The 24,043-nt window shown below is 35.7% G+C and overlaps 1 protein-coding gene across 1 annotated transcript in view; it reads left to right on the top strand.

The window, feature by feature from the left end:
- Nucleotides 1–24,043, top strand: part of CRPPA (CDP-L-ribitol pyrophosphorylase A) — a 291,364-nt gene that overhangs the window by 112,830 nt on the left and 154,491 nt on the right. The window contains exon 6 of the mRNA XM_080819133.1: nt 17,563–17,660. Coding sequence (XP_080675259.1) covers nt 17,563–17,660 — 98 coding nt within the window. The remainder of the gene's footprint in view (nt 1–17,562; nt 17,661–24,043) is intronic.

Genomic DNA, 24,043 nt, shown 5'->3' with positions numbered 1-24,043 from the left:
GTGGCTTTTTCTAAGTAGGTGTGCTCTGGTCTGCTTGTGATGAGAACTGTTGTTATCAGTACTGGAAACTTGCAAGGCTCTGCAAAATTCCCAAGGGATTAGGCTGGCCTTCAGGGGGGCAGGGCCAATTGTGCTGGGATTGAGGCAAGTGAGACTAGGAAGGGTAGTTCTACTGGAGCCCAGGGGAGTTAGGGCTTGGTATAAGCAAGTGAGGTATAGGTGCTGTGCTAGTTCCTGTAGGTGGCCCTGTGCTTATGCACAGGGATGGGAAAGGGAGATGGTGCCCGCCAGTTCCTTTGTTCCTGGAGGGGTCTGTCACTGAACACTGCCTCTCTGGGAAGTGCTCTGAGATGAGCACCTTACTTCTCCACTGTGTGCCCCAGGTTCTCTTCAGATTGCTATTTCTAAGCTGTCTGTCTATGGATTGTTGGTTTTGCCTTCTCCCTAAGAGCAACTCAGTGCCCTCGGGGCTCTATCCCAGCCACATTGGCTGACCTTTAAAACTCCAGTCTTTAAGCTCTACTGGTTGCCAGAAGTCATGAAATTGGTCCTCTCTTGCTTTCCAAACCAATTGCTATGGAGATTCAAAACAGCATTTTACTACTACTTTTCCTGAAGTAAAGAGTTGGTTCTGGTCATTGTTCTTTATTATTTAACCCTTATAGGCTTCTGTAAGTGAAATTTTCTAGAGAATAGTGTGATTAATAATCTCAACAAGACACTGAAATTACAGGATAAGTTTATAAATAGCTACTTAACAAAGAGGTATTATACTTTGGACACACAGCTGGTTGAGCCCCCCCACCCCCCAGCCTCTTCTGCTTGCTCAGACGTACCCAAACCATTAAAATACTAACAGATGCCAGCAGTAACATATTTTATCTAGATTTACATATGGCATACAGTCCCAACCAAAACTTAATTTAACATGCTGACAGATCCTATCTTGGCAAAAGGAGCAGTATTTTTAAATTTTCATAGTACCCCCATGGAATCTTAAAATAAGAGATTGCATTTATTTTCTACCATCATCCTTCAACTAATCTTTTAATATATTTAATTTTGTGGCTAAAAGCTGTTTATAAAATTGTTTTATTCTTTCTGGATTATAATTGTACAAACCCAAGAAAGCTTGTGCTATAAAAAAAGCCTCATGATGCCTCTTGTCATATGATGGTTTATGTAAACATGGGAAAATAGTGAAAACAGAAAATACTTTAATTTTTCAGTGACTTTAGTTAATAGTAGTTAAAAATAGTTAATACATAAAAATGTTTCCCATTTGTTAAATTAATGGACTTTGATTTCTCAAATACAACATCTGTTGATTCAGAAACTTAGAATATTTTCTGAAAATAGTTTTTTTCAACATCACTGATAAAAAAGCAATTCTTTTATTATTAAGCATTTTTGAACAGGTAAATTATGAATCCCCATATGGCTGCCTTTGTTTGTTTGTAGGCAAGCATTTGGATCATTTTGTGCTTATACATTGAAAGTAGCTGAATATACTTGTAAATTGGCTCTTACTGAAAGAAATAAAATAAAATCACATGTGAATAAAATAGATTCAGTGTTAATGAGAACTAGGAAGACTCATGAGAACTAGGAAGACTCATTGTGATATTATGTGTTTTATGCATATGAAGAAACTAATGCCTTATTTTTGTGATTCATATTTACACTTAATATCATGGTAGTTTAAGTGCAATATATTTTTAATCTTCTTAATCAAATTGAAAGAATGAGAAACTTTAAATCAGGTTTTCTCCATCTGTAACTGGACCAGTGTTCTGCATCTGTGGTATGTCTTCATCAGGTTTTTCTTGTTAAATATCCAGTGATGGCACCATTTATGTCATTAACCATGCTTTTTGAACAATGCAGTGTGACAGCTAAGATTTACGTAGAAACTATAATTTTTGATGTATCTGGCTTTTGACTGTGATTCTTCATTTTCCACATTTTCACATTAATACCATAACTTCTTTGTACATAAGTTTTTGTTCTTCACTGTCTTGAAAGTAATACTGTGAGTGTATCTTACGTGAATCTGTAAGAACATTTGCGTCAAGCTTTAATTAGTTAGAACAGGAAGGTTGCAATATAATTTAATAGCAGTTTGGTTTCCTTGGAATCTTACTGTAAAAAAATGTAAATTAGAAAGTTAAATATTTGGGTGAAGATTAGAGAAAGTAGAGTGCACTTTAGTTTTATAATTTCTTTTATTTGTCACTAGTGAGATGTTAATTAAAACATAGGGAAGTTCATTTGTCATATTCAAAAACTTCTAAGGTCACAGTGAGTTACTAAGCAACTAGCTAAATAAGACTTGATAAGACAAAAGCCAGCCAATTATACTTGACTCTGATGTAGGTAGAATTTAAAACAACAAAAACTCCAAACAAGATGTTTATGCTTAAAGAACAATACACTTTGTAAATACACTGGTGAGTCATTAGACTTTAAAAATCGTATTTCCTTTACATTTCTCTTAACTCAGAATATATACTTTGGAAAACTATATATATATATATATATATATATATTGCATCATTTACTTGGAAAATAGTAATATGTTACATGTAAAAACATGTTCAAGAGACAAGATGTCACGTTAATGCTCCTTACTTGTAGTTGTAAGGTAGGAAACTTAATCCTGATTTCAGTGACTCATTTAAAAATATGGTGACGATCTGATCTAACAAATCTTGAAAAAAAAATCTCCCTGTGTATCATTACCATTGCCCTTCATTTGAAACATGTATAATCAACAGTAGAGATAACTTCTCTGAAGACCATTTTAACCTTTTAAAGTGGGTATGTGTGGTGTCTTTTGCAAGTCTCTCTGTATCATCCCTGTTGTCCACTTGTCCTGTAGACATGGCTTGTTGGCTTTTTTCCTTTATTGGCAATATGCTGCCTCCCTCTCTATTCTAAAAATTTCCTCTTTTAACATGTTTGGGAAACCTGAGTCCTTTTCCTATCTATTAAAATGAGACATGGACCTCAGGGCTCAGCAGTTGTGATTCTGTTTAATACTATTTTACAATCCTTGCTGTGAGAGAGAAAATATACTCAGATTGGCTGTTGACTGAAGGAATTAAACAGGTGAATGGCAGATGACTGTCATTTTGAATGGTTTAGGACTGGAAACATCTTTTGGATGTGAATAATGTTGGATTTTATACAGTTGTTTATTTATCTAAGAATACTAAAATTTTGGCTTAAGAGGTCGGTGTAGTGAATAATGAGCCTTGATGAGGTCCTTGTTAGATCTAAGAAAACAATGCTGACCTGGATTTTTTGGCCACTTGGTGGTGGAACTAACTGGTATTTAGATTTGCCTCTACTCGGTGATGTTTGAAACTTTCTTGTAAAACACACCATCCAGGCCACTCTTGAGCTGTTACTGATTATTATTTTTTTTTAATAGACTTTATTTATTTATTAAAGGGCTGGGAGAGGAGCAGAGAGAGAGGGAGAGGGACAAGCAGATTCTGCACTGAGCGCAGAGCTTGACATGGTGCTTGATCCCAGGACCCTGAGATCATGACCTGAGTGGAAACTCATGACTGAGCCATCCGGGTGTGCTAAGTCCTTACTGATTATTCATTGTAGGCATATTTCTAGATATTCCTTGGTCCTCTTAGTGTGTCTCTGAGTCTTTCCTGTGGTACAGAGAAGGGTGCACATGTTAGAAAACTTTAATATTACTGTTTTTCTGAAATTCAATGGGAAGACTCCAAATTTACATGTATTTTCTAATAGTTGGAGGAGACCCATATAGTTCATGTATACTAACAGGTCCAATGTTCAAGGACAATAAGAGGAACCTTAAAAGATGAGTATATTACATTATTACTTTTTTTAAAGATTTTATTTATGTATTTGCCAGAGAGAAAGAGCACAAGTAGGGTGAGGGATGGAGGGAGAGGGAGAAGCAGGCTCCGCACTGAGCAGGGAGCCCTATGTGGGACTCGATCCCAGGACGTGAGCTGAAAGCAGACACTTAAGTGACTGAGCCACCCAGGCATCCCACATTATTAGTTTGACCTTATTCATAAACTTAAAAACCTTTATATGGTATCTCCTACTTCCTATAAAGAACTTTAGAATAATACTGGAATTAAATATTTTTGACATATTGTAAATGAATATATTTTGCCAGACCACAGACCCATGAGTATATTATATACTAGTTTTTAGACTCATTTATAAACTTAAAAATTTCTACATGATAGCTCCTGTTTCATATAGAAGACTTTAGAATAACACTAGAATTAAACATTTTTTGACAACATGTTGTACGTGAAAATATTTTGCTAAATCATGTATCCTAACCAAAGATGGTTAAGTTTTAGATTACAAAACATATTAAACCAGGAGATTAAAAGTCCTGAAGAAATTCCATTGTACTTATGACTTCAGTGAAGCTTGAGAGAATTTCAGGAGCTTGTCAGATGAAGCTGGTGATCTCTTGAAAACATGGACATTCTGGCTATCATGCTAGGAGTCCTTTCCTGCACTCTCCAGGGTAGATGGTTGGAGTACTGATAATATTTCTGCCTCTCTGCCACTATCAACTCTGTGAAGAGCAAAGAAATTAACAGAGGTAGAGGACCATTTTCTGTTGGAAGGAAGAACTTCCATGTCTTTTCTCACTTTAATTTGGAACCAGTAGTACGTAGTTGTACCATTGGAAAGTCTAGCACAAAATGACAACTGACCTTGTGAGAAGTTGTCCCCTATTTTATATATCTTCATGTGTTTCAGTAAATGCTTAATTGGTTTTGAGATTTGGGAATGTTGTCTCTCCAGTACATTGTGAACCACTGAGGCAGCTGACTTTTAAATAAAATTCTATGTCTTGAAGCATCTGAATTAGGGTTCTGTTGGAGAATATTCTTAAGTTGTTAATAAATATGCAAATGAGACTGTGGGTTTGATTTTTTTTTTAAGATTTTATTTATTTATTTGACAGAAAAAGATCACAAGTAGGCAGAGAGGCAGGCAGAGAGAGAGAGAAGCAGGCTCCCTGATGAGCAAAGAGCCTGATGCGGGGCTCAGTCCCAGGACCCTGAGATCATGACCTGAACCGAAGGCAGCGTCTTAACCCACTGAGCCACCAGGTGCCCCTGTGGGTTTGATTTTGAAATGTTTACATGATCTCTACTGTTGTGGTGTAACATGGATAATATTGTTCTGTTCTATTAGATAAACAGCCATTGACAGTAGTGTGATCTTTTGTGACTGGGTAGGCATGTAATGAGCACTTCGTTTCTACCATGTTTCAGTGACTCTGAGGTACAAGTGATTGCAAGCGATATTTTTATACTAAGGGGTAAAGATAAATGCTATCAATAAAACTAGGGTAGAAAGTTTTATGTTCACTTAGAAGCTTTATTTTTTTCATTTTAAAGAGAGCGTGTGCATGGTGGGGAGGGGCAGAGGGAGAGAGTAACTTTAGCAGACTCTTTCCGAGTGCATAGCCCAATGTGGGGCTCGATCACACGACCCTGGGATCATGACCTGAGCTGAAACTGAGATAGACTAAACAAGTGCACCATCCAGGTGCCTCTAAAAGTTTAGAAACTTTCATAAAAAATCAATTGAGTTCTATATTAAGGCATAGAATTTTATTATAATTGTTCTTGTGTAAAAAGATATAGGATTCTGGTTCTGGGTAAAGTGGAACAAGAATACCCTTATTCTTCCACTGAATGAAGCTGTAAAACCTGAACAGAGTAAATAGAACAGGTATTTAGTTATTTGAGGTTATAAATAAAGTAGTAGCAGGTAGAATAGTGAATAATACCCAACTTTCCAGTACTATGTAATGTTCAGTGAATATTATCATTTTGTTCCTCTGCTATATCCTGACTTGGATCCCGTGTGGCCCAAAGCTGCTAAGTGAGCATTGGAGTAGGCAGAGCTCCAAGAGAAGCCCCCTGACTCTGGCTACACAGGCAAGAAGGGATCTCCTAATGTTCCAGTAGTGAAGATTACCCTTTTTTTTTCCCCTCCCTCCTCTAATGATTATCTCCCCAAGCAAACCTGTGGCTGCAGTGGCACTGACAGTGGCAACAATGGATGCCCAGAGATTTATAAAATTCTGAGAGAAATGACATTGTTCTAGCATCAGGATTGCTGTGGCTTGAAGAGGTGGGGTGAACACTGTTGCTGTTCTTGCTGTCTTTCTTTTGCTTAACTTTGCTTGTGGGTATAGTCGTGGGAAGTGTGCAAAGTGTGATAAAGTCCCAGCTCTCTGGTAGAAGTGCTGAAAAGGAGTACACTAGAGAGATGGAGTGTATAGGAGAGACTTGTGCAAGAGGATATTACCTAGATATCCAGGATATAATCCAAGATGAGTGGGAATATAAAGAACTATGAAAATAGAAACTTAAATTGGGAAAGAACCATTTAGATGCTCATGTTGAGATGACACCAATGTTGGGAATTACCTGACAAATACTTTAAAGTCCTGATTATAAAGATGGTCCAAATAAGGGGAAATGCTCTTGAAAGAAAGGCATAAAAAATCTAAAGAAAAGCCAAATGGAAATTCTAGAAGTGAAAAAAATACATCAACCAAAGTGAAAAACTTACCAAATGGCTTAATAACAGAATAAAGATATCAGAGAAAGTTCCAGTGAAGGTAAGATAGATCATTGGAAAATTTTCAATCTGAGCTACAGAAGCCAGAGGTTGCGGGGAAAAAGAATAGTGCTCCAATGTCATGCATTGCTGGTGGTAAGGTAAAATGGTACAGCCAAACTGGAATGCTGTTTGAGAGTTCTTAAAGAGAAAAATGTATATTTACCATATGAGCCAGAATCCTTTTCCAGTGCATTTACCCTAGAGAAAGGAAACCTTACACCCACATAGAAAACTATGAATGTTTTATGGCAGTTCTGTTCATAATCTTCAAAAGTATTTAGCAGTCAAAATGTTCTCCTTTAGATGACTGATAAAATGTGGTACATCCGTATAATGGAGTACAACTCAGAAATGATACAAACTGTCAATATGTCAAATAATCTATATCTCAGAGTAATTCTACCCAGTGATGGATGATATTCTCAAAAGGTTACATTTTGAGTGATTCCATGTGTGATAGTCTGAAAGAGACTGAACTATAGAAACAACAAAAATCAGAGTTTGGGGGCGCCTGGGTGGCTCAGTGGGTTAAAGCCTCTGCCTTCGGCTCGGGTCATGATCCCGGGGTCCTGGGATCGAGCCCCACATAGGGCTCTCTGCTCCACGGGGAGCCTGCTTCCTCCTCTCTCTCTGCCTGCCTCTCTGCCTACTTGTGATCTCTTTCTGCCAAATAAATAAAATCTTTAAAAATAGAGTGATTTTCACTCTCCTAAAAAAAAAAAAAAAATCAGAGTTTGCCCACCTTGCACCAAGGGTGAATACAGAGATGACATGAGGGATTGAACAGCTTGGTATGCTGATGTGGTGGTTACACAAATTCATAATGTGTTAAACTTAGGGAAATGACACAGAGGTAATTGTAGTGCATACCAATGCAGATCAGTTATATCTTCATTTGGCCCTGAAGGGTAACATTTCTAAGATGCTATTTAAATTTCAGGAATGTTACACAGTGGGAACATGGGGCTTTTAATTAATGAAATAAAGTAAGTGTTGGAAGTTTGCCAGGTACTTAATTAAAAGCAATGAAGAAAAGACTATATTTTCCCCTACTATAATGTCATTTTCTATTAGAACCTCTTAGGCCTTAGCATTTGGAAGAGAAGGATTTGCTAGAAACTGCAGAGAATCTTGTTTATTCCATGAATGTATGAGACTACCATTTGACATGTGTGGCTTCAGTTAAAAAAAGTGGGAAAACTCCTGAATTAGGAAATTACTTATTTTCCTTATAGGTTCTATCAGCACGTGGAATGTTTGAGGTTTTCATTCTAGACCAGATTGCCTGGTTTGAATCTTGACTCTTCAGTTTGTTAGCTGAATATAATCCCAGGCAAATCATTTAAATCTTTACCTGTAAGGAGGACATGATAATTCTGCCTGCATCGTAAGATTTTGGTTAGAATGTACGTTTATTATAATATTATACATAATATTTGTGAATTACCCAGTGAGAAATCATCCAGTGTTTGGCTGAGTTACTTTGGGGCTCAATTTTTCTTACTGAAAGGGTTCTAATATCTTTTATTTATTAGTAACAGCGCTTTTATGAACTAGAATTTAAAGGACTCTGTGGTAAGTTGAATTTGTAATGCTTAGCACCCTGTGAATAAAAATAATGTTCTTGTTATTGATACTTTTAGCTTTTTACTTAATTTACTATTTTTTTAAAATTATTATTATTATTATTATTTTAAGTAGACATCACACCCACCAGGGGACTTGAACACAACACCCTGCATCAAAGGTCACATGCTCTACTGACTGAGCCAGCTAAGCACCCATAGCTTTCCTCTTAATTTAAATGTTTAAAAGTTTACCCATTGTTTTAACAGTTTGTTAGGTATCCTTATGTGATATACTGAAGACTTTTATCTTGTCCCTTGATCTTATAGAAAGATACTTCCTGAATGAATAAAACTATAGACGAAAGGACTGGTGTGTTTACATAAATATTTTTCTACTTCTGTTTTTTAAAATGTTTTGCTGTCAAAACACAGATAACAGAAATCCAAGCCAGATCTGTAGCTTAAAGAGTAATGTGCTTATCTGTGTAATATCACACAGATCACGAATTAAACTTTGCCACTCATACCAGAGGCCTTTTCTTTTAATTTTATCCAGTTAAAACCTGTTCCCTCCTCAAAAGTAGTAGCTATCAAGATTTTACAGCAATTTTCTTACTTCTTCCGAGCTTTATTACTCAGATTTACATTTCTAGACACTATGGTTTTGGGGTGTGTGTGTGTGTGTGTGTGTGTTTAAAAGACCTGGTAAGTCTCACTTACTCTACGGGTCCCCCATCCTTTTATTCCTTTTATTTTGCTTGTGCTTTGTCTCTTGCTGAACCCAACCTATTTGACCTGTAGATTTTGTCCTATTTTGAATTTTGAGGAGTATATTCTTGCATGGTGCAATTATGCTTTTTTTTTTTTTTTTGGTTTTCTACAAAGTGACAGCTGGCTCTAGAAGCTTAATCAGATTTAGTTTCATCTCTTTAGTAAGACTAGAGGTAGTATGAGTATTTAATTAGGAGATACCAAATGTCTAGCTATCTTTTATTTTCTGATAATAGCAGCCATTGATATTCATTGCCTAGATTTGTTGTACATAGTGGGTGTGGGCAAAATCATGACATTTTAATATGATTAATCTGTTTTCATACATTAGTGGAGGTACTTTCACAAACACTTCTCATCTACAGTTTACCTACAGAGGGTACATCTTACATAGAAAGATAAATATTCATTTTCCGTTCTCAGTATTCAGATGAATGAGTTCATTCTGTCATCCTCCAAACCAAGTATTTTTTTGTGTACATGTGTTTATGTAAAGATGAAATGCTTCGTAAATTTGTACTGATACTTCCAGTTCAATATTGTATTTTACTTCCACCCCAGGATAATCATTCAGATATTTTTTGCAACAGTGTACCCTCTAGGTCTCAAAGTATAGATACCATCAACCAAGACTATTTTTGAAAAGATTTACATAATTTTTTTTACATATTCCATTCACTCCTATTGCATTTTCTTGTTTATACTGTATATTTTCAGATTTACAGCCAATTATATACTGTATTCAGTTTTAGACCTTATTTAGTCATAGTTATGGAAGAACGATGTCCCTCAGTCATTCTATGTATATCTCTCTAGTCTTCAGTTGTCTGAGGACTTAAGCTCTAGCACATTCCTCAAACAATACTAACAGGAAAATAATCTACTAAATTCAAGTTGATAACTGTGTGCTTTATACTTGAAAGTCAATTTTGCTGAATATAAAATCTTGGCTCATAATTTTTTCCATTGAATAACTTAATAATCTTCCTTTGTTTTTATTGAATAAATTCTGATTATCTTATTACCTTCATTATCTCTATTCTTTTGTTTAGGTGACCAAAGGAATGATTTTTTTTTTTTAAGTCTAGTAACTTTACTGGAAAATGTCTTTGTATTGGTTTTTATTGGTAAATATTTGGAGATACTTATATGTGATATGCTTGAGTGTGTATGTATAAATAAAAATTTCAGTATTCTCTTGTTCATGGATTCCTATTATGTTTATGTTGGACCATCTTTACCCAAGTTCAGTATTTGTCACTTTATGTTGAATCTTTATTTCTTCTTTTCTTAATTTAAAAAATTCTTTGTTTTTCCCTTTTCATCTTAAATTATTATCTTTTTTTAACCTGTATCATATTCTGTATAGTCCTCATTTTAGAAATAGTCTTTTATTTTAAATTCTTTCCTGATTGCTGCCACTTAATTTGCAAGCTTTTGAAATTCTAAGTTACATAGTTCTTTGATGTTTGATTTCATTGCCTTAATGTTTTTTGGCTTGTAAAAGAATAGATTGCAATTTTAAATGGTTTGCTAGGCATACCTTTTTGGCATGCGTTCATTATTTTTAGAAGTGTTTTTCTGCTCTTTATTTCTTTATAAAAGTGATATGTAGGGATTGACTTGGATAACTTTTCATTACTAATTTGTATTTGCCTTTTTACAAATACACCAGTTATATTGGCTTAGGAACCACTCTAATTGTCCTCATTTTAATCTCATTTCACCTCTTAAAGTCTCTGTCTCTAAATATAGTTATATTCTGAGGATACTGAGGATTAGAAATCCCACAGTGACTTTGGTAGGGAGCAAAATTCAGCCCATAACAATATGTCTTAGTCATCATCCTAACACAGAGCCTGTAAATTATTGTTTTCAATACCTTCTTGTTAGTGCCCTATGTTAAAACCTTGGGTGGGGGGTGGTGGTGCTGGGAATTGGAAAATTAAAAGTTAACAAGTAAATTTTAGTTTACTGGGTTTAGGAGTTAGTGATTTTGTGGGAGAGGAAAACTAATAAATGATAAAATACAAATTAAAAATTTTAATAAAAATAAAAGTGCAGAATGATGTGAAAGGGAAAAATTACCCTTTAGGATACTAATTTCATATAGATTTGAGTTTGAAAGCTAGAAATTTACAATTACATGGCTCTCTTGACTTTGGGCGGCTTATTAGCTTTATAGACTCAATCTATAAAATGGGGAGAATAAATCCTGCTTCTTACGATGACAAAAAGAAAAAATGTATAAAAGTCTCTTTTATACATTGTAATGTAGTAAAAAGTAAAGACAATATTAAAACTACTTAGTATGGCATAAGTACATAATGAGCAGAATAAATGCACTGATACCAAAATGATTGCTGCCTATAAGGATTCTCATGACTCTGTTGTTCTGTACTGTATGAATATCAGTTTTGTTAATAGGCTAATTAGAGCCAAGATACATGCAAATTTCTATTTCTGAAACTCAGCACTAAAGGGTCTTTCCTTCAGAACACTGAGATTCAGTAACACAGTGATTCATATACCTGGATATGAGGAGAATCCTGACTGTGTGCTCACATGTGTTTCAGAGAGAGATCTTTATGTATCAGAATTATGGGTTTGGAGATGTGGGAGATACTGTAATTTCAAAAAAAAAAAAAATCTCCCTGGTTTGTTATCTTCCTATTCATTTTTCCCTCCTGCTGCTCCCCACACCCCCAACCAAAAAACATCTAAAACACTAACCTGTGTTCTTAAAGCAGATGATGCTTCAGGAGGACCTTTTTGGAGAATTAGACAATGACATTAATGGTATTGTAGGTAGGGGATATGTGTACATTAGTCCAAAGATCAAGGTATATCTAGATGGTACGATCTGGCTGAAGAGTAAGGTATGTTGCCCAAGGCGTGGATGTTCATTTATTGCCTCTTATAGAACAAAAGGAGGTGGGAATTTTGTGATGAAGACTTGGAAATAGTTATCTATTGAAGTGTTTAGGATTATTTGCCAATGTATTTGTCAGGGTTCTCCAACGAAATAGAACAAACAGGATATACAAACACACAACACATATACACATGAATTGGCTCATGTGACTGTAAATTATGTAGACAAGTTCAAAATCTACACAGCCAGTGTCACAGTTCAAGCTATAAGGCTGGCAGGCTGCTGTAGAACCAGGAAAAGCCAGTATTTTGGTTTTAAGATGATTAAGCAGGAAGTTCCTCTCTTACACCAGGCAGGCGAAATATTTGTTCTATTCAGATCTTCAACTAATTGGCCCATCCACATTAGGGAGGGCAATCAGCTTTGCTTACTTTACCAATTTAAATGTAAACCATCTAAAAATACCCTCACAGAAACACCCACATTATGTTTGACTAAATATTTGAACACCCCATTGCTCAGTCAAGTTGACATATAAAATTAATCAGTATAGTCAATAAAGTAAAATCAAAGTGTACCTTATTTTTAGCATAATTACTATTGACAATTATATGTATATCTTAACCCTTTAAAAGTTTTCACACATGGGGATGGAATATTAACTGAAAAATTTGGGTTTATTAATTAATGTTTACAGCTTTTTAATACTAACCTGTAGACTACAGGTCATGTTCCATTAGAATTTTCTATTAAGTCACATTGAGTCGTGCGATACCTGGATACTGTATGTAAATAGTTTTCAATAAATGTAAGTATGTGTTTAAAAAAAAGATTTTTGGGAGGAAAATAACCCTTCAGGTTCAGGTATTGAAATACCTCATTTGTCACAACCATCCTTTTAGGAAGATTTTAAGAAGATACTGTATAAAAGAGATAGTGCAGTGACTAAAACTAAGACATTAATATTGGCAATAAGGTTGACAGGTCAGGTATGATCTGAATTTAATTCCAGTATTTTTCCAATTTATCTTTGTATCTTTTTGGGGGGCAAGAACAAAGATTGGATTCTTATAATAGAGTTTTTATGATTCTGGGAAGCAAAATGATTTTATGGTCCTCCACCATGCTATTTTTGTGTTTATTTTAACCTGGAACAATTTCTAAGAAGTGGTTTACTAATAGTTAGAAAAACAGAATAACATTTCTAAAGACTCCTGTTTTTGTTGATTTCATTATTAACCTCAAGGAAGTTGTTAAATTCTTTGCTTTGAGAAATAATAAATATTAATCATATTTGGAAAGTTTTGTGCTTCTTGTGCTTCATGAAAAAATGAATTTGAAATACTATATATTTTTTCCTCTCTCAGTTGGGGGATATTAGAGTAAGTGTGGAATTGAGGAGTTTGAATTTATTTGAGCCCTGCTTCTCTAGCTACATTCTTTCCAATTTTGGGTCTCCACTTGCTTTGCACAAGTATAGTCACTGCTGTTATCTATTGTTGGTGAAGATCTTAAGTACATTAACATTCCCAATTAGGGTTGTCTGTGTATATTTGTGGGATTATTAGTAGACATCACATGAGATGCTTCACCCTAGATCTAATGGGTAAACTCATATATGAATGATCAGAAGGTATCCATTTTAGTTTTAAGTTCAGGGATGAAAACATAAGACTGTTACTCAAGTTGTGTATTTCATTGTTATATATAAATACTGCATTTAGGGTAAATATTAAAACTTGAGAGGTATTAGTGGGGCAAAATTGAGATGGATTTTTAAAATTTATTTAAATTCAATTACCATAAAATATATTATTAGTTTCAGAGGTAGAGATAAGTGATTCATCAGTCTTATATAATACCCAGTGCTCATTATATCACCTGCCCTCTACCCAGTTACTCCAGCCCCCTCCCCTCTAGCAACCCTCAGTTTCTTTCCTATGATTAAGAGTTTCTTATGGTTTGTCTCCCTCTTTGATTTCACCTTGTTTTATTTTTTCCTCTCTCCCCCTATGATCCTCTGAGTTGTTTCTTAAATTCTACAAATGTGTTTTTTTAAAAACGATTTTACTGTTTGAAAGAGAGAGCGCACACTTGTGTGCATGAGTGTGAACATGGGAGAGGAGCAGGGGAAGAGGGAGAAGCAGACTCCCCACTGAGCAGGGAGCCGGGGGACTTGGGGCTGGATACCAGGACACTGAACTCATGACCTGAGCTGAAAGGAAGAGTCCAATGCTTAAGGAACTGAGCCACCCAGGAGCCCCCCATCTCTTTTTCTTTAAACAAACACTGAGATAATTAAGACCACAGGGAACATTTGAAGTGAGAGATGGGTCATATCTTCAGTTGACAGAAAGAATTTTAATTTGTAATTTTTGTTGAATCCATGTGATCGTAACAACATTTATTATGTGAACACTTATTAGGGATTCACTTGTAGTAGTCACTCTATGTAACTTTAGGTGTATTAACTCATCTAGATCTCATCAAAATCTCATAATGTTGGGTCCTTTATTCCATGTTTCTTTCATTTCTTTTATATTTATAAATTCTGTGTAGAAAATTCGGCTCTACGTAGAAATTAATTTTTCTATGAATATATGAATGTAATTATTCATACATCAAAATATTGTTAAAATATGAATATGCTATTTACAGAATTTTTGGGATATTGAATTGGATTCCTATAGCATTTTAAAAATTGCATGTGGCTTAATAATTTAACAAATATTATTGAATGCTGAAGAATTGCCTTGTATCTGTAAGTGATGAATGTTGCATGTTTTTTCTTATATTGCCTTTATAACATTGGGCAAGAAATGGTTAAATTTTGAACTCCAGTGAGCCATGCAGGTCAGAGTAGGTGGATTTGGGTGGATTTGGGTTTTTTTAAAAGTTTGACACTGGAAATCTCAAAGACAATTGACTAACAAAACTTCTTTCTCACAACTCAGCAGTTGATCCTGATGGGCAACCAGTGTTGAGAACCATTGAATTTGGGAACTGGTGAAGATTCAACCTAGTGTAGAATGTGAATGGCACTGGATAGGTCGAGGATTTTATATTACTAGAGGAAAGGACATCTCAGTAGGGACAGGGGACACTGTAAAGAAAATGGCAAGTTGGGCACAGACTACTGTGGAGTACAAATAACTGGGAATTACAAGACATCGGCAGACAGTGTAGAAATCACCACGATAAGAGATTTACCTTACTTATTTTTACATTGCTTTAAATCTAGGTTTTGAGGTTTTTTTCAGTTGATCTTCCCTGAAGAGAGTGGTGAATTTATTTTTTATCCAGTTTCATTGAGATATAATTGACACATAACATCATCTAATGGGATGATTTGAAATAAGTATGTATTGTGAAGTGATTACCACAGTAAGATTAATACACCCACCACATCCAGTAGTTAAAATATTTTTTAAAAGAGGGACGCCTGGGTGGCTCAGTGGGTTAAAGCCTCTGCCTTCGGCTCAGGTCATGATCTCAGGGTCCTGGGATCAAGCCCCGCATCGGGCTCTCTGCTCAGCAGGGAGCCTGCTTCCCTTCCTCTCTCTCTCTGCCTATTTGTGATCTCTGTCAAATAAATAAAATCTTAAAAATATATATATATATTTTTTTTAAAAGATGAGTTTTAAGGTCTCCTATACGCATGTGCGTGTGTGTGTGTGTGTATACACACAGACACACATACACACATACATACAAACACATATACATATACATTCTTTTTTTATGCTTTATTTTTTTTGAGGGTAGAATATTTTTTATTTTAGTATACTTTGAAACAAAAGATGAAAGAATAGTACACTTAACTTGTATTTGTCTTTCACCTGGATAGACCAGTTCACCCACTGTTTACAGATTGTCCCCTTTGCTTTATCATGTCTATACGTTTTCTCTTTCTTGTTTGGCCGACAGAATTGTTAGAGGGTGTTTGCTAAATTTATGGTAATTTGTTGTACAACAAACACAAAAATAAAAATATGCTATGTAATTCATGAAACTTCATGAGAAATAACAAGTGAGAAATTACAAAATGTTAAATGAGAGGAAATGTGAATGAAATCTTTTAAATGGAAAAAGAAATAATTTAAACTGAATGAAAATATCACAATATGTGAAATAAAGCTGAGGCTGTGAATTAGAGGAAAATTTAAGGCTTTATATGTAATTGGATAATAAAGAAAAAGCTGGAAGTAAACAATTTAAGCATCTTTTTCAAGAAAACAGCAAACTAAATCCAAAGATAGTAGAAGGAAGAAAATAATGGATAGTAGAAATTCAAGAACTAGAAAATAAACATATAAGAGAATCAACAAAGCTTTCCTTTGAAAATGTTAATAGAATTGATAAAGCCTTGGCAAGAGTGATCGTGAAAAAAATTCCTTTCTGTGAAGTCAGGTTCCTGGAATCTCTTACATGGCTTCAGGAAATAAAGGGTCATCATGAAGATTGGTATTGATCGAACATATAGCTAGCTCCAGCACCATAAAATATTCTTGATAAGTGGGAAGAAATAATAGTAGGAGTACTATTAATTGGTGAGATTGTTAATATTTTAAAAGGTCTATTGTCCCCAGCTTTGTTAGAGAAATGATAAACTATCACTATATCAATGTTTATATACACCAAATTATATAGACCTGTCCATGTAAGAAGCGGCTGGGTTAAATGTTAATCAGATGGGTTTCTTATTTAAAATTCAGCCTTTTTTCTTTATTCTTCATTTAATACCATGCAGCATCTTCTTATAGATACGACTTGCTTTTTTAATTTAATTTAATTTTATTTATTTATTTGACAGAGAGAGAGGGATCACAAGTAGGCAAAGAGGCGGGGGGGGTGGTGGGGAGCAGGCTCCCTGCTGAGCAGAGAGCCCGATGCGGGGCTCGATCCCAGGACCCTGAGATCATGACCTGAGCCGAAGGCAGAGGCTTTAACCCACTGAGCCACCCATGTGCCCCCATGCAGCATCTTCTTAATTGTCAGCAATATAGCAATTTCTTAGCATTTTAGATCTGTCTACTATAGATGAAGACTGCGTTATCTTTTGAGAGCGTGCATGCAGGGTTAACAAAGGTGAATATTATTAGGTCATATGTTTTTGAATCAGATCATGTCAAAGAGGTCTAACAAATTTGAAGAAAATTGGTTTAGCTCTTTTCATTTGTGGTAACACTTAAAGGGGCAGGAACTTAATTGTATTTACCAAATTGAGAGGAATGCTAAGGAAATTGTGGTACTCACCCAGGGCGCTAGGTGGCACAGTGAGCTGAACACAGCAGCTATTGTCTAGCCAGGCGAGGGGATCTGCATGGAAGATGGGTTTTTATTGTATTCCTAGGAGACTCCAATAAATGTAGGAGGATTGAATTGTCAAGCCAAATAGCCATCACTTCCAGTTAGTCCTTTCCAAATGCATACTAAGATGGCTTATTTCTGTCGCTCATACAACTTTCTGGTTAGCTACCTACACAAAGTTGAATACATACATTTATTGATGGGTGGTAATGGGTCAAGGACTTAGCAGTGTGAACTCCAAGTGATTTCACTGGCCTGAAGGTAAAACCTTCGTAGTTAGACAGTTACAAATACCAGTTAAGCCTCGATTTTAGTACATTAGCACTTTGTTCCATTTTCTGTTTGAAACTTAATGTATGTTTTTTTTTTAAATCTCAGAAAGAATTTCACAACACATTTGCGTAATTATGGACACAAAAGAAGATGAGAATCATGTAGGCCATCATCTTGAAGAAATACTAAAAAATGAATTAAATGTAAGTATTCAAAGGTTGAGTTTCATGACATCAAAAAGTTGAGTTCGGGGCGCCTGGGTGGCTCAGTGGATTGAAGCCTCTGCCTTCGGCTCAGGTCATGATCCCAGGGTCCTGGGATCGAGCCCCCGCATCAGGCTCTCTGCTCAGCGGGGAGCCTGATTCCCTTCCTCTCTCTCTGCCTGCCTCTCTGCCTACTTGTGATCTCTGTCAAATAAATAAATAAAATCTTTAAAAAAAAAAAAAAAGTTGAGTTCCCTTTATTCCCCATTTTTGAGCTGATGAACTTCTTAGTTGAATTCATACCTAATCGGGCTAAGGAAATTGAAGAAATAGTAATAAGTGTGAGGAGGTCCATAGGAATTATTTGTAACTTTTACCACTAACGGTTTGGACTATTTACTTCATTGACAACTTTTTGTCTTGAAATGTTTTATTGGACAAAATGATTTTATTTAAGTCATTTCCCTGTTCCTCTTAAAATGTGTAACCATCTATCAGGGCTTATGATGAACAAGTGACAACCTTCCAACAGTGTACACAAATTCTACTTAAAAGCCAAAGGAAAAAGTTCATTTTAGTTAATTTTGTCATGATAGTGCAGTTAGAAAGGGAACAGGCGCTGTTAGTACTGTGTGCTCAGATGGCAGCTTTTTTACTGCCTAATTTCCAAATAACTATAAAGTTTGAATTTAAAGTTTAAATTTGAATAAAATTTCAAGTACTTCAGAAAGCATCTGGCTTGTCGTAAATTTCTGGTGAAGATGAAACTAATAATTAAACTTTTGATGATGAGACAGATGTGTTTTAAGTAATGAATCCTATTAGTTTCCAAACTGTAGTCCTGATTTAGATATACGAACTGTAAAGCACATAGATCCCTGGAATATATAAAAACTTAGTGAACAGTAGTTTGGGATTAGTTCTAGAATACAAATTTTTACACTTGATATTAGCACAAAAGGCTGAGAAAAGATAGAATCCAAATTTTTAACAAGGTCCTCCAGGTGGTTTTAATGGCACTTGTTGCCAAATTCTACCAGTAGCACTTGGAGCAACAACCCAAAGCTGAAAGAAAATGATCACCATATCCAGTGACTCCTAGGTACAAATGTTATACTACAATCTACTCTTCTTTATTGCTTCTATCCATTGACTTTTTGGACATTTTCTCTTCATCCTTGGAAATTTTAGCATCTTGTACTCTCTGCTTTCTGCCTCAAGTTCATCTGTTAAGAATCTATTCTTAAATTCCATTCCCTAGTTGCACAGCTGCATCTTGCAGAATATTTTACTGTGGGTAACTTTCCACTGCCTGACCCACTGAAGCACCCTTTTTGCCTCAAAAATAATCTTTTACCTTTGGGTAATCTCTTTTATTCTTTATCCAGTCAATGCTGAAGTCACTGAGATGGGACCCTGACAAAATATTACTGGAACTCTGGCTATCAATCAATCCGAAGTTTAGAGTGTTGGGTTTTTGTACTCTTGTTGAGTACCCAACTGTTGTATTCTGTGTGACTAATTCCTTTATTGATCTTTGTGGTATTGGACCCTGCAAGAAGTCCTTTTGGTTACAATTATTATCATACTCACTTTCTTTTGCTTCTTTTTCTGTATCTGTTTAGAGATGAAACACTAATTTAATACTAAATACTGTGTATATTTAGGGGTACACACAGTAGTGCATGCCTGGCCTGGTGTGATTTATTCATCACTTTGACCTCTTTTTCCTTTTTCTGTCCTTACCTTTTTCATTTCCAGTGATCTTCATCTTCCTACCCATTGGGTCCAGTCTGCATATTGCCATCATCTTAACTGTGCTGACCAAGTCAATACTAAGGCTATTTCTTAACTTCTTACTAGAATGTTTTGTCATTCCATATCTTTTGCTAACTTGCATCTGCTCACATTTGAATTTTAAAGGAAACTTGGGTTCCCCATCTTCTCCCTTTCTTTTGGCTACATTTTGTTTTATACCCTTCCTTGCCTAGTTTAGTTGTCATATTCTAGCACTTCAGTGGATCATGGATCTTCTACCAATATCCTCAATTCCCGTGTCCTTCAGATGTACCCCTTTGGTTAAAACGTCATCTATTAGTCTAACTTTTAACTTCTCTAAGCCTTGACTTAAACGTCATACTGCTAGAGAAAATTAAAAGCAGAGCAGATTGTTTCCATTAAAAAATACTGGTCCCCATTCTCCAGGGGGCACAGAATATTTTAAAGCAAGTATACTATGATTGCATATTCAACTGCCCATTTCCTCCATGAATATTTTAAACCTCCTGAACTTTGCTCAAATGCTAAACCCAGGTTTTCTTAACCTCACTGTTGGTATTTTGAGTTAGATAATTCTTTGTTGTGAGACCCTGTCCTCTGCCTTGCACACCGTTTAGCAGCATCCTTGGCCTATACTCACCAGATGCCCCTCATTGTAGCAAGTAAAACATCTCCAGCTATTAGTAAATGTGGCCTGGATGGGGCAAAATTCCCCTTTCTGTTCAGGAATGCTGGTCCAATCCCACTATCTTCACTGCTATTGTTAGACACGGTCTTGTCTCCAACTTCAGAGCATAATTATGCACTCCCACATGGCAACATCCCTGTCCTCTTGACTCTAAATCTCTGAAGAGTCCTACATCAGTAGCCATGCTCTTACTAAGACTGTTTCCTCTTCAGAGCTCTGGTTCCCCTCCCTCCACTTACCCCATTGCCATCAATATCCCAGCATATTCAAGTTCCTTCCATTAACTGAAATTAAACAAAACAAAAAATCCTCTTAACTCAGGTTACCCTGAAGCCATCCTTGATTAGAATAATTTAACTTCTCATTCCTTATTTCACTGTAGCCTGATTTCCAGTCCCACCTTCCATAGGAATTATTCTCAGCATGATCCTCAGTGACCCTTTGGGCAGTCCACAAGACATTTATCAGTCCTTACCTTGATGTATTGCAGCACTTGACCCTCTTGTCTAATACTTTCTTCCAGAAGGAATCTCATCCCATTTTTATAACATTTTGTCTTCCTGAACCTCCTTTTTTGTTTGTGGCTTCCTCTTAGTTTTGTTCATAGGATCCTGTTCATAAATTTTAGGTTTTCCTACATAGGTGAGTGGTTTTCTCTGTAAAACCATGATGATGGCTTCATATATTGTCTGCTTACTAGAGATAAAATCATTCTCTAGCCCTGTGTTTAATTATTCACCAGCCTGTTTTTCAGATCTGTAAATTCAATTAGAAGTTCCTTAGACCCTTAAACTTCCATGTTAGAGATAGTTAATATTTCACAAATTCTTGGTTCAAAGCAGTTGTCCTCCATCTGCTAAGGTTTCAGCCTCTGTCGTGTGTATATTTTGCCTAGTCCCTTAAATCTGGTGTAATCTTTCACCCATTCTCCATTTCACCTGTGAAGCAAATAAAATTCCAAAACACGTTTTGTGAGACATAAGTCTAGGCACAGCACAGCCAGTTGGCCTTGGTTCAGGGTCTTTAATTTGATTGTCATCGAGCTGTCCTCTGCAGGCTGAGGCTATAGTCTCACCTGAACCATCCATGTCCAAGTGGATCTGCTCCTAAGCTTATGCAAGTAGTTGTTGGCAGACCTCAATCCCTTGCCGTGTGGCCTTACCCACAGAGCTGCCTCGCAGCATGTTATTCAGGATTGAAGGCATGGTCTTTTCCTAACTGGATCTTACAAGTAACACCCCATCACTTGTGTCCTAGTGTCTTCATTCAAAGCAAGTCATTATATCCAACCCAAACTCAAGAGGAGGGGATTCTGTGAGATTGTGAATATTGAGAGGTGGGGGAATTCTTTGTGGATTTCTTTTAGAAGTTGTCTGCCACAAACATAAATTTGTTCCTAAGTTAGAAAAGAAAATACCCACTACTATGGCCATCCTAGCCTCCTGTACATGTGACGCAATACTGTATTTAAGTCTGAGTCTTTTCTATTAGAAATCATTAGCCAAACCAAACTATAATTCCTTAGTTAAGTAATTGGAAACCCAATCTGTTTGATATGAAAACTAGTCCTTAGAACTTGAGTTTATCAGATATTCTATATGACAGAGACCAAAGTTGATCAGAAACATCTGAATAGTTTTCAAATCAGTGACCGACAAATGGAGCTGACTAGCCAAAACCAGCAGCCTAAGAACATATGCTAAACAAGGAATGAGTTTAATCTCCTGAATTAATTACAATTCTATCCAATATAAACCAGCCTAACAAATTTTCAAATTCCAATAGGGAAAGTAGTCAATGACTACTTTGTTTAGATTTTTATGTTGATCATTCTATAATATAACCCTAGGTGCCCTGTTGTATAATCTGATAAAACATACTAAATGTTGACTTAATTTTAGAAGAAACGAGCCCAGAAAAGAGATAATAGTCTACACATTTTGTTCATAGCTTCAGAAATAGTTTCTGAGCTTCTGCTAGGCTTCCTTTCTATATTTTTTTCTTTTCCTTTGCTACTCCCTCCCTCTGTCACCCTTTGTTTGTTTTGTTTTGTTTTGTTTAAAGATTTATTTTTTTTAGAGAGAACACATGTGATCTCGGGGTGAGGTGACCAGGGGGAGAGACCAAGAAGCTCAAGGATGAGCATGGAGTCTAACATGGGGCTTGACCTGATAACCCTAAGATCATGGTTTGAGTCCAAATCAAGAGTTGGATGCCCAACCTACTGAACCACCAGGTGTCACTTATGATGGAAATTTTCAATTACATACTTAAAAAGAGAGACCATTATTATGAATTCTCATGTACTTATTACGTAGCTTCAACAATTACCAACACATGACCAATCTTGTTTTCTCTCTACTCATTTACCACCCCCCAATTATGCTGATGAAAATTTCAGCTATCCTATCTTTTCATCTGTAAATATCTCAGTATATATATATACAAAAAAGATTTTATCTTTTAAACTGTAATCATAATTACACTCTAAAATATCTATACTTATGCCTTAATATCTTCAAATGTCCAGCAGTTGTTCACTTTTTTCCAATTGTGCTATATATTTTATCCTTTTTGTTTCCCATTTTTTGGAATAATTGTATCTTTCAATGTACCTTTCATTCTCTTTCAAAATTGTCCACAAACTGTGTCACCTGGATGGCTCTGTTGGCTAAGTACCTGCCTTTGACTTAAAACATGATCTCAGAGTCCTGAGATCAAGCCCTATATCAGGCTCTCTGCTTCTACTTCTGCTTCTCCCCATGCTTGTGAGCTCTCAAAAATAAATAAATAAATAAATAAATAAATAAATAAATAAATAAATAAATTTGTCCACAAATAACCATTGATTTGTATGTCTCTTAAATTTCTTTTAATCTATAGCTTTTATCTCTATTTCTTTCTTTCTTTCTTTTTTTTTTTTTTTAATAGAGTAGATTGTCTTTTAGAAATGCCCACATTATGGGCTTTATTGATTGCAACCATATGGCGTCACTTAACATGTCTGTCTGTCACCTGTATATTCTGGAAATTATAGTAATGTCTAGAGGTTTGTTTGGATTTGGATTAAAGTTTTTCTTTGGCAAAAAATAATTTTTTTTTCAAAGGTGGTGTTGCATACTTCTCCCAAGAAAGTACATAAGTTTGGTCTTTTGTATTTCTTTGGTGTATGCAGACACCAGTGCCTAGAGTCATTATTATTAAAGGTTGCAAAATGATATGAAGTGAAATGCAAGAAAGTGGAATTGTGACTTCTGCTCTGGAGGGTATCATTGGGGTTTTTATTCTTTTTTTTTTTAATTTTATTTATTTATTTGACAGACAGAGATCACAAATAGGCAGAGAGGCAGGCAGAGAGAGAGGAGGAAGGAGGCTCCCAGCTGAGCAGAGAACCAGATGTGGGGCTCTATCCCAGAACCCTGGGATCATGACCTGAGCCGAAGGCAGAGGCTTTAACCCATTGAGCCACCCAGGCACCCCGGGGTTTTTATTCTTAAAGATTATACATAGAGTCATGATTTTAAAATATATTTGATGTGATTCAATCCATAGCAGTTACACTTTTACTAGTGCTCAAATGGTCCAATTTTGGCCATTCATTAGAAGCCTCTTCAAATTAGCTTTAGTCCTTTTCTCATTATGCTAATATTTTGATAACTTTCCCACTTTCTGGTCTGACCTGGTGTTCTAGATTCACAATGACATCTAGATTGATTTCCTGACCAAACCTTAAATCAACCAATTTTCTAGCTGGCTGCTACTAAATTGGTTATTGTTTCTAGTTTTTATTTTGTTGAACAGAAGTAAAAAAACAGTTTCTGTCATTGGTAAAAATAAAACACATCCCTTTTTGGGGGGGGGGTCTTTTTTTTAAATAAATTTTTTATTTTTTAAATTACTTTTCAGCGTACTAAAA

This window comes from Martes martes, assembly GCF_963455335.1.
Source record: "Martes martes genome assembly, chromosome: 11".
NCBI classification, from domain to species: Eukaryota; Metazoa; Chordata; class Mammalia; order Carnivora; family Mustelidae; genus Martes; species Martes martes.
Note: the sequence above shows the minus strand (reverse complement) of the source record. Positions and strands in the feature narration are given on the sequence as shown.